The sequence below is a fragment of the Ochotona princeps genome, chromosome 20 (assembly GCF_030435755.1).
Source record: "Ochotona princeps isolate mOchPri1 chromosome 20, mOchPri1.hap1, whole genome shotgun sequence".
Lineage (NCBI taxonomy): Eukaryota > Metazoa > Chordata > Mammalia > Lagomorpha > Ochotonidae > Ochotona > Ochotona princeps.
The window spans coordinates 30,608,038-30,620,089 of NC_080851.1; the positions used below are offsets into that span (position 1 = coordinate 30,608,038).

Genomic DNA, 12,052 nt, shown 5'->3' on the forward strand with positions numbered 1-12,052 from the left:
GCTGACCAGAGGTTGCACAGGCTCTGGCGTCTCATGGAGGGACAGGAGCCTTTTGCTCTTCTCACTGTGGTCTCATTGTGGTGCCTGTGGCAGTGCGACTCCAGCGCCTCGCTCTTGTAAAGCTGGATGCTTCTAAAAGTAGCACAGTTGCTTTCAGAACACTGAATGCCTGCTCTAGAGGCCCAGAGGTTAGGAGGCATGGGCAGGGCTGTGAGAAAGGAGCATGGAGGAGCACTTTAAAAATGAGTGTGTTGAGGCAGGAAGTTGGCATACTCCTTGGGGAGCCTGCATTCCACATCCAGGTGCCTGGTCCAAGTCCCAGTTCTGCTCCAAATTCTGGCTTCCTGCTGATGCACATCCTGTGGGTGGTCCAGGAAGGCTCAAGTGATTGGATTCATCAAGGCCCAGACCGAGTTCTTGGCTCCTGGCTTCAGCTTGGCCCGGCCATGGCTCGCAGGGGTGTTTGGAGAGTGAACTAGTAAGTGAGCTCTCTCACCTCTCTGTCTCCCTACCCCCCACCCCCCCGTTCAACTCCCTTCCTTTCTCTCTCTCTTTCTATCTTTCAAATGAAATAAATTAAGTTTTCAGACTGACATCTTAGTAAGAAACCTGAATGTGTGCAAAAACAGCTGTACCAGACCAGGAGGAAGTACCCATTCCCTCTAGGACCTCAGAATGCTGTGTGCTAAGTTGGTGTATGGGCAGGGGAGCCAGGCAGGCAGCAGTAGGGGTAGCTGGTGACGCTGTAGTGAGGGCATCCTGGGCCTGAGACATGGACGGTGCCCTTTGCAGGGAAAGTCCGTGAGCTGGTGGCCTTGCCCTCAATGCTTCACGGTGATGGCCGGCCAGCCTTGAGGGGCACAGGGCAGCAGCAGGTCTCAGCTGTCAGACTCACTCACCTCCACACCAAGCCCTATAGCCTCGGGGTCGCAGAGCCAGGGTTGTGGAACCTCTCGGAGTTCTCTGAGTAGGCGGTGCCCATCACCAGCTTCCCCAGGGCAGCTGAGTGGATGGTGCATCAGGAGAGGCTAAGACAGGAAGGCCAAGTAAGCACTAAAGAGGTTGTGAGGTGGGAGGGTGGCAGAGGCAGCAGAGGGGATGTCAGAGGGAGGAAGGAGGACAGGGTGTAGCGTCAGGTCTGTGAGAGGTCAAGGCTGAGGCCGCCTGCTTTGACACTTGGTGGATCTGTACTGTAGATACCGAGCCCCTGAGGCTGAGGCCATGCCTGGGATCCCATGCCTGTGTCTGCACACCCTGCTAAAGGCTCAGTCCTTGCAGCACCTGCACCTGCCATAGCAGCTGGTGCGAGGCACACACCCTGCAGCTTGTGGTGTGAAAACCCTCCCCGTGCACCTGGGATCGTGGGCCCTGAGGTGAGGGACAGGAGAGTGAGAGCAGAGAGCTGGGAAGCAGCAGCAAAGCAGGGAGTGCAGACAGTGATGCCAACAGAGCAGGAGCCAGTCAGACCTCCTAGCCAAGAGGCCCAAAAAGAGAAGCCTGGGCATGACCTCCCTTTGTAGAAGCCTCGAGGGTAATCAGAGGACACAGGAATGAGTCTCAAGTCTGATAGAGAGGCTGGGGACCAATGTGGAGGCAGACTGCAGAGAGTGGGTCCATGGCACTGGGTGGGCACAGATGTAATACCAAATGGGGTGACATGGCCTCTGAGTACTGCCCTGGGTTTTCAGACCTTAGCACAAACTGCAAACACAGCTATGAGCTAAGGGTCCCGCTCCCTTGTTTTCTCTTTGGTGAGTGGAGGAGATCCAGGCACTGGGACTCCTTGTTGGCTCTGTACTGGGGTGGAGAATACCCCCTTGGTGTCCCGGCATTTCTTACTGCAGGCCTGGTCCAGCTTGCTCCCACGGGGAATGTGCAGTGTCCTGGAAGGGCGTCCTTAGTCAATATTATGGCCCTGTCCAGACTGGCACAAAGAGACAGCTGATTGTTGACTCAGCGAGGAACTGGTCTCTGCCTCCTGTGGACTGAAAACAGGACTATGTTTTCCTAACATTTTATGTCCACAACCCACAAAATACATCAAAGACCTCTGCCAGCTACACACACAAACACATCTTGTTCGCTTTTGTGAAAAAAAAAATACTAGGTGCCAGGCATTTTTGACCTTAAATTTCTGTGTCCCATCTTCTAGTTCTATGTCATCTGAAAAAGAAAAAAAAGGAAATTGGTGAGAGTCCACCATCAGGGTTTGCCAACATGGCATCTGCCATGCCACTGCATCTTTGGCAGAGATATGCACAGCCACAGACACACACAATTTACCCGTGAGGGCTAGGTCAGTGACTCTGCCTTGCTGGTCTTGGTTGCCACATCCGTAAACTGGTACCAGCTTCCTGTCCAGTTCTTCACCTGGACATGAGATGCGACCCTTTATGAAACAGCCTGTCATCTGTGAAGATGCTGCCAGACAAATGAAAGACTCCATTATTGTCAAGATTTAACTCCTGACCCAATAGCCAACAAATATTTTTTCTTGATTATATTTCATCTTTTTGTTTTCTTAATGGAGTCTTGAAATGCTAAGTTTCCATCTCCAGTACAGATTTTATTTGTTTTATAAGCTTTTTAATTTAAAGAAAGGTTATTTTAAGTAAGATTTGCTTATTAATTTTTTGATGATTATTTTTTGCAAAAGCAAAGTGACAGAGAGAGGACCAGATAGAGACAGAGATCTTGTAGCTGCTGCGTTATTCTGCAACCTAATGGCCACGACTGCTGGGGCTGGGCCGGGCTGAGGCAAAGCCAGCAGCCTGGAACACCCGCAGAGTCCCCTCTGCACAGGTGGCTGGGGCCCAGGCACTCTGCCACCTTCCACAACTTTCCCAGGCCTTTGCCAGGAAGCTGAATGGGAGGCAGAGCTTCTGGGGCTCCACCAGGTTTCTGGTAAAGGATGCAGGTGTTGCACACTGTGGCTTAGCCCACTGCACCGTGATGCCAGCCCCTCTTAAGATGTTCTGTGTCTTCTTTTTAAAATCTGTGTTTATTTGAAATGGAGCGTAAGCTCAAAAGTCAGAGAGCCCTCACCCACTCTGTTTACCTCCCAATGGTTCCCACAGAAAAAGAGGCCAAGAGCAGATGACAGGTGGGAGCCAGAACTCATTCCAGATCCTGTCCCATGGAATGGCAGGAGCTACTTGGGCCATTGCTGCTGCTTCCCAGGGTGTACGTTAGTAGGAAGCTGCGACCAGGAGCAGAGCTGGGTCCCAAGTCTAGGGCTTAACTCCTCCGCCAGCTGGCCAGTTGGTAAAGGCTGAGCTCAGCTGTGGTCACCTAACACAGCGCAGTTGATGTGTTAAGGTTTTCTGTCAGTGTGGCTCTTCCCTTGACAGAGGGGAGCAGAAATTAGAGAGGTGTGATTCTGCAAGGACATCTGTCCTCCATGTGCTTCAGGGAGATTCTTAGTAGAGTGGTTGGGAGAGTTTCGCCAGCACCCATAATGAGAAAGATCATGAGATCATGAGAAAAACCATGGGAAGGAAAATGTTGTTGCCCATCCAAGACCACGAGAAAGCGCTGTCCAGGTTAGCCCTGAAATACAAGAGGCTACCAAGGGTAGCTCCATGATGAACGCCTCATGGCTCATCTGCAGATAACCACGTTTAAATGGGCTGCTGCTAGCTGCGTCAGCACCGATGACAGTGGGCTCCATGCGTGCTGTTGGGGAGTACAAGCTTTCTTTTTTTTTTTTTTTTCAAGATTTTTATTTATTTTTATTGCAAAGTCAGATATACGGAGAGAAGGAGAGACAGAGAGAAAGATCTTCCGTTCGATGATTCACTCCCCAAGTGAGCGCAACGGCCAGTACTGTGCCGATCTGAAGCCTGGAGCCAGGAGCACGCCTGTTCTCCCACACAGGTGCAGGGTCCCAAGGTTTTGGACCATCCTCGACTGCTTTCCCAGGCAACAAGCAGGGAGCTGGATTAGAGCCGGTGCCCATATGGGATCCTGGCACGTTCAAGGCGAGGATTTTAGCCGCTAGGCCACCGTGCTGGGCCCTGGGAATACACGCTTTGAATCTCATTGTCTGTGTCTTCTGTAAGAGGGGAGTGGTTTTCTTGCTTTTCATGCTCTGCACGTTGAGAGATAAGGGGATGGTTTGTGTTGGCTGCAAGCAAGGCTCCTAGAAGCCTGCATTCCTGTGGACGTGTTCTGCTGCAGGGAGACCGTCCCAGAATCAATATTTGTATAGGAAAATTTCCCAAGCCTCCCCCTGCTCCTGATCAGATAAAAGAAGAATTAAAGCTGTCAAACCTAAGTAACTGCTTCCTCCTCCTTCCATCACCCGGGGCCTCCTCCCAGGGGGAGGAAATCTCTGCTTAATCAGCCCGTGCACAGAGGGGTCCCCCAAGCCCTGCCTTTGAGACACGTCCATCTGTACTTTTTGTGCCTGAGACTTCATGGCATGGTCATAAATCCTTGGAAATCAAGATTTCAATGCATTTTTGTTCCCATGTGGTAGAGGTGAACCGCAGGCAAACATGCATTTGTTTTAGAACTAGGATTGTGTGTGTGTATGTGTATTTTTAAGGAAGTAGTGCTATTTCTAGGTTGGAATGGAATCCTCTGGTTGATTTATCATGAGAGCACTGAGCCCAAAACCCCAGCAGCACCTTGCAAGACACAGGCCGAGAGATGATGAGTTAATCCCACACAGAGCCTTCCTGGCTGTGCCACTCCCCTCCCTGCGTCTGTGAAGTGGACAGCAGAGGCAGGGCAGCCAGTGCAGCGCTGCTGTGGATGGGGAAGCAGCAACTCAGGGCCAACTTCTCAGTTTCCACTTTACTTCTTCACTTCTCTGTTCCTTTAATTGCATTTCTGCATATTGAGAATTATGTCAGGGGGCCGGCGCCATGATGTAGTATGCTAGTTCTTAAACATCCTTGTTACCAACATCGCAAATGGGTACTGGTTCAAATCCCAGCTGCTCTACTTCCAGCCTAGCTCCTGCCTGGGAAAGCAGTGGAGGATGGGCCAAGTGCTTGGTTACCTGCACCCACATGAGAGACCTGGAAGAAGTTCCAGGCTCCTAGTTTCAGGCCGGCCCAGCTCCAGCCATTGCAGGCGTTGAGGGAGTGAACCAGCAGATGGAATATCTCTTTGTCTCTGTCTGTCTGTCTCTCTTCTCCGTCTTTGGAATAAAAATAAGTAAACCTTTTTGTATTAAAAAAGAGAGAGAGAATAATGATAAGAGGAATTTTACCAGAATCTCAGCAATCAGGAAGCTTTCAATCCTAGGGTTTTGATTCATTGTCCTGCATGTTCTGTGACCTGATGTAGTTAGCAAGAAAAAATAATTCACTACACCACAGACAGACCAGAGGCTCCTTTAAAGACGAGCATAAATCTAGGAGGATAAAATATTCTAAAATGTCAATTTCTGAGATTTCCCTCAAGACTAAAACTTGAAAGAGTGAAAAATTAGAAAATAGCGCACATCAAGTGCCAAAGGATGGTTGGTGATAAAATGAAATTATTCCATATCAGTATATAATCTGACCCTCGCAGAAAAGACTTCTTACAGGTAGATTTTTGGGTTTTTTTTTTGTTGTTGTTGTTTGATTGTTTGTTTGTTTTTTTTTTAGAGTAGTCTGATTATGTCACCTTTATTGTTCTTTGATTAGTAGAGAAGGTCCCTCTTATTTTTTTTCCCTTTAATGTTTGGGCTTTTTTGTCTTCTGTTTGTCTTTTTTTTTTTTTAATTTATTTTGCATTATGTGACAGTTTCTGGGAATCCCCCCACCCCTCCCCACGCCCCTCCTCCCTGGTGGATTCCTCCACCTTGGTGCAGTATTACAGTTCAAATTCGATCAAGATTCTTTCCTTGCAAACGTATACCAAGCATAGAGTCCAGCTACTTATTGTCCAGATGGGTTGAACAGTTTCTTGGGGAGACCATTTCTGGTCCGAAGTTAGAGCTTGTAGAATATCATCCCAGTCAATTAAGAGTCCCAATATAACATCAATAGCAATTTGCAACATTATGGAATTGACATGGTTTTGAGTAACCAGTATGTTAAAAAAAAAAAAAAAAAGCAAGTTCTTAACCACATCCTATGATTAGTTCATTGACATTACAATTTTAGTTTATATACAGGACTGGCTGCTATATACCTTAAAATGGCTATAAGGTACCATTCAGCTGTCTCGTGTCTATTTCATTTTAGTATTTAGCCATTTGTTGTGTTGAAGTATAATTTTGCTGATCTTGGCAGATTTTAGGATAATCTAGACTGGCTTGTAACTCTAACAACACATTTGTCGACAATTAAGGTGCAGAAGGTTTTTTGTTTGTTTTTAAGATTTATTCATTTATTTGAAAGAGTTACAAATAAAGAATTATATCAGGGGGGCTGGAAGGAGAGAGATCTTCCATCTGCTGATTCATTCTCCAGATGGCTGCAGCGACCAGGGCTGGGTGGGGTCAAACCGAGGGGCCAGGAGTGTCCTCTCCAGTCTCCCCCGTGGGTGCAGGGGCCCGAGAATTTGGGCCATGTTCCGCTGCTGTCTCAGGCACGTTAGCAAGGAGGTGGATTGGAAGTATAGCAGCCGGGACTCCATCTGGTGCCCGCATGGGATGTCAGTGTCACAGGTTGCAGCTTAACTCACTGCAGCACAATGCCAGCCTCCCTTATGTGTGTTCAGTTGGTTGAGTGTAATTTCTTCTACAGCTCCTTGCACTTGAAGGGGCGTTTCATCTGTTTTCTGCATTTTGTTTTTCCCTTTTGTAGTCCTACTTCTGGTCTTACACAGAAAGCTTGAGTTTTTTTCTTTGTTCTATTTCCTCTTCAATGGGTAAACTGTGGCAATTGGGGACCCCCTTTGAACAGTTCTGAATGGGGCTTTGTGAGCAGAGGCAAAGCTTGTGCCCACGCACACTTGTTCCCACCTGGCCTTGGAGGCGTGGCTGGAGGGCTGCCTCAGCCCCCTCTGTGACGCTCACTGGGTCCCAGAACCTCCTTCCTGTCTCCTTCTTCAGCACTTCACAAAGAAAGCCACAGGTTGTCAGAGGTGGTGCAGGCAGGTTGTGCCGCCTCGGCCCCTGAGAGATGAATGGCTTGGCCCCATGAGCACCGGCAGTGGTGTGCTGTGTGTTCTGTGTTGTGGGCGGGCACCGCAGAAAGCAGCACACTGCAGTAGGGAAGCATGGAAAAGCAAAAGGTACACAACGTGACTGTTGTCAAAAAGGCGCAACATGGAGAGTGGGGTTTAATAATACATAGAATAATGCCAACTCCATCGGCGGCGACCCGGCAGGTGAGCTGGCCTGCTTTGGACAGCGAGGACAAAAAGCATGAACGTGCAGTGGGTGGATTCAAGGCTTTGCCGCTCTCCTTGGGGCCACTTCTTCTCCCATGCATGTCATTGACCAGTTGTTTCCATTTTGTCTTTAGAAAGCAGCAACCAAGTCTTCCTGCTTCTTCCACTCGTCACATCTGCCAGGTCGGAGCTGTCACCCCTCCAGCAGTAGTCAGGCCTCCCAGTTCTTCTCTCGCTTCCCTCAAGCCCGCTGTCCATTAAGAAAGCCAGAAAGGTCTTTGGAAAGCCAACATCAAATCATGCAATTCTCAGTTTAAAACTCTTTGTCGTATCCCACATGCTTAGACTCAAACCTGTATTCTCATGGTCTCTACCATCTCTGGACATGTTGCCTATCTGGAGCTCCTGCCATGGGCAGTTCTATTCCATCTCTCAGATCTCTTCTCAGGGAAGCACCTTTGCCTCATCTCTGAACTCCCAGCTGGTTTTCTACCAATTGTCCCTTTGTTCCCTGCAGTCCATCCTGGCCTGGGCTTTCCCGTGTCTGAAAATGACCATTACTAGTTATGGTCTACGTGATTCATTGACCACTGCCCAGAGAGGATGCTGTGGACTGTGTACCTTGTGATGTCAGGGACTCACCCCTGTTGCTCACAGGTGTAACCCTAATGCCAGGCAGGTGTGCCGTAAATGTTGGTAAAAGGAAGGGGCACGTTCTATAAAGAGAGAAATCCTGCAGCTTCCACGCTCAAATCAGAGACACATAAGATACCTTTTTGACGTTTAGCATCAGTAGGCCAATGGAGAGTCAGAGGCAACTCGGGTTCCAGGAAGCCCTTCAGGATGAGACTGGGGTTCACACTCAGGAGAGCAAAGCCCCAGAGAGATGGAAGAAGAGGGGGATACTGGAATGAGAGGCTTTGGGTAGGGGTTGATGGCACCCGCTGAGTAAGGGGGCCTGGAGGAGGGGAGGGAAGAGAGAGGTTGGCTGGAGACCTCATGGCATGGAGTTGTTGCGGTAACAGCACTAAGATCATGTTAACTAGGGTGCTTCCTTCATCATCTGGCATGTCAGCAGCCACCCTGAAAAGCTGCCGCTGAAATAGTGCCTGTGGCTGCTCTCACAAGAAGCAAATGGTAGCCTCTGTCTGAATGCACAGTGTGTTCTTGGGGAAAAAAGCATGAGGCTGCTAACGATGAGGGCTGGGTGGGCCTAGGGGAGGGGCAGAATGGAGGTCGACTCCCCCAGCGCCACCAATGCCACGAGTGAGACAGTGTGCAAGGGGCTGCCTAGCGCCATTCATTAACTTTGTATCCCAATGACCAAAACGATTGTCCTGATACTTACATTTTGGCCGTCTAGTTGAAGCTTGTAGCCCAGCCGCTGTCTGAAGGAGAATCATCTGCTACATTAGCTTACAGTGCTGCATTTTAAAAATATTGCTCTCTCTGTTTTTGAGCAGTTGAACAAGACGAAGAAAGCAGTGTTAAACACGTAAACATCACAAAAGCTGAAGACATCGCGGACTCTCAGGTACTGTGGGAGCTGTGACAACCCTTCCCCAGGGCCCTCTTGTTGACAGAGGTGACACCGTAGGTGTTGGCAAAGGGTGCAGGCTTTCCCTTCTGTCCTCCATAAATACTTGCGCTACTGTGAAGGAAGCACGTGGTTTTCATCTAAAGGTGATTCACAAAAGTGGCCCTAAATTGCTCATCCTGTTTATACCGTGATTCCTGGGATAGAGGCAAGTGTAAGAGAGAATGACAGGCAGGAGGAGCTGAAAGAGACGGTTCCCCCTCCCGTAGTCAGCGGAGGAAGCAAGGAGAGAAGCACAGAACGGGCAGTAGGTTAGGGAGTCGCCCACCACCCATCACCCCTCATCTAAGCACGAGTTCAGGCCGTGCGTGCCATGCTTCCCGCCCAGCTCTCTGCCAGCATGCCTGGGAAGACAGCAGGAGACGGCCCAAGCCTTGGAGCCGGATCCTGGGGAGTGAACCAACAGATGGAAGAGCTCTCTGTCTCTGTCTGTCGTTCTGCCTTTCAAATGAATAAAATAATTCTCAAAGTAATAATAATAAAAGGAAGAAAGGTTGCCCTGAGGGTACCCCATTCCCTGAGGATGATGGGAGCTTACTCAGGAGAATAAGGTGGCTGGTAGCTCCCACTGCTGGGATTTCTCACTTCACCTGACGTTTCATACAAACTCAGGTAGGAAGTCCCCAGCTCAGGGTGTCAGCCACCTTCTCAAAGATCTCACAAATCATTAACTCATTAATGGCGCAGGTGTTATTAAACATCAGCAGGGAGCGATTCTTTGTTTTGAACTTACTCTGCAGGGCCAAAGTCCAGAGACAATTTTATTTCTCAAAAGGATGCCCAGCTCCCGATGTGGGAGTGGCTTGATTCCATCCGGCAGCAGTGACCTAAGTTACTTTTACAAGCTGTGGGGAAGAACAAAATCATGTGAGCAGCGACTCAGGGACTAGCTCGGGGGCAGACCCTGTACGTGGGAGCGCCAAGAGTCGCCTTTCCCGGGAGTCATGGTGATGAGGTTGGAGGCTGTAGGAAGCAAGACAGCTGGCACCTGCTCTAGTTGCTCTGAGATGTGATCTGACCCCTCCACTCCCCCAGCAGAGTCCCCTGTTTAATTAACTTTCTTCTACAAGCTCATCTATCTAAACACTCTAGGCTCAGAATCCAAGTCATCATCTTCAAGAAGACATTCAGATGGTCATGGTCAGATCCCTAAGAGGTTGGAAGTACAGGCATGTAGTTTACATTCAGCATGCACCTGCTACCTGCTGTGTGTGTAGAGAGTCTATGAGAGCCTGTGTGCTGGGCTACATGGTACTTCACACACCTGTAGCCTTCACTCCAGAGCACACTTTAAGCAAGACCAAGTGGAAACTCACTGCTTCTTCCCCACCTGTAATGAAGTATGTGATGAGGGGAAATGGCCCCTCAGCCATTGGAAATGTTGGGTGCATCTTGGGTTTATGTGGTCACCAACCCCAGGGACAGTGGACCTCACTGTCCACAGGCTCACCCATCCTCAGATGTTGGCCCCTTCCATTCTCCTCTCACTGAAGACAAGTGATCCCACACCAGACTGCCTGAATTTGATATCTGGTATCACTCTAGAAAGACTTCATCAGCCTGTTAATGCACAACTTGGGAATCAGCAGTCAGAGAGCAAGTCATTGGGTTTCTGCTGCCCACATTGGAGAGCTGGATTGAGTTCCTGGCTCCTGCTTTGGGCTAACTCAGTCCCGGCTGTTGTGGACATTGGGAAAGTGAACCCTGTGGTTAGGATACAGAGAAATATCTTCCATCCCCTGGTTCATTCCCCAAATGACTGCCATTTTGATGTCTGAGCCAATCCAAAGGCAAAACTAGGATGTCCATCTGGGTCTCCCATGTGGGTGGCAGGGGCCTCAGGTGCCTGGGCCATCTTCTGCTGCTTTCTCAGGCACACTAGCAAGGAGCTGGATCAGAGGTAGAGCAGCCAGGACTCACACTGGTGCCCTGGTACAAAATGCTAATGTCATAAGCAGCAATTTAATCCAGTGAGTCACAACATGCCCCCCCAATCATTTTTGTAAAAGGCAAAATAAAATAAAGATCTCATTTCTGGTGTGCAGAGGGTAATTTTACTTGGATTTGCATCCCAGCACTTCTTCCTCATAATTGATGTCTCAGGGTGAGTTGTACAGCAGGTGTCAACGGACGTTCCCATAGGGTACCACCACACTTCTGTCACGATAGCAGACATAGTTTCTTTCTTTTTTTAAAAAAAAATTCTTTCTTGATTAAATGATTGATTTTGTAAGTTCTAGTGACAGATACAGTCCCATGGATCTTCCATCCTCTGGTACACTCCCCAAACAACCACAAAACCTGGGACTGGACCAGGCTGAGGTCTAGCACCTGGAACTCTACCTGGGTCTCCCGCATGGGTGCAGGGCCCAAGGACGAGAGCATCACCAGCTCCCTTCCCAGGTGCAGTAGAGAAACAGTAGCCAGGACAAATCTCAGCACTTTGATATGGGCTGCTGGCAGATGGGAACTTCTCTCCTCCTTGCCTGCCTGCCTTTCTCTCTTTCTCTGTCTCTCCATTACTCTGCCTTTCAAATAGGTAAATCTTTTCTTAAAAGGAAGTTAGGATGAATAGTACTCATAAGAAGATACATTTTTTAAAAAATCTCTGTCCCTTCACTGTTTCTGTAGGACTAAAGGATGAAAAAATCTTGGTTAATACATTCCTGAGCCTTGTCAGCTTGTAATGAGGTCTTCAGTGAGCCACCTGTACCATACTGAACTTGGGAAACTTGCCGTGACTCAACCGACCTTTGCCCATTGGATTCCTTAATCATTTTCATGGTCTCCCATCTCCCACTCTGCATCAATCATTTTAATTTTAGGTAGTGATAAATGTTAATTACAAAAATGAATTGCCAAACATCTGATCAGGTATCTGTGAAGATGGGACTTCAATAAAGCATGTATTGAAGAAAGCTCTCGATTAGGGCTGACAATAGATAGCAGATGATCCTTTTAGTGGTTTAATTTGACAGAGTGACAGACACAGAGAGCTTTGTTCACTGGCTCACTTTCCGAATGCCGGCCACAGCTGGTGATAGACCAAACCAACGCCTAGGTAGGGACCCAATCACTTGAACCGTCATCTGTTGGCTGCTGATTGCATTAATAGGAAATTGGAGGAGAAACGAAAGAGCCAGGCATCCTCAAGAGAGGGCTTCATCTACTGTGCCA

At 48.7% G+C, this 12,052-nt stretch overlaps 1 protein-coding gene across 2 annotated transcripts in view; it reads left to right on the forward strand.

Annotated features, from left to right (window-relative positions):
• Window positions 1–12,052, forward strand: part of RAPGEF5 (Rap guanine nucleotide exchange factor 5) — a 201,758-nt gene that overhangs the window by 97,630 nt on the left and 92,076 nt on the right. For both annotated transcript variants that reach the window (XM_058678275.1, XM_004582451.3), the window contains one exon: window positions 8,742–8,812. In XM_058678275.1, the coding sequence (XP_058534258.1) occupies window positions 8,742–8,812 (71 nt within the window). The remainder of the gene's footprint in view (window positions 1–8,741; window positions 8,813–12,052) is intronic.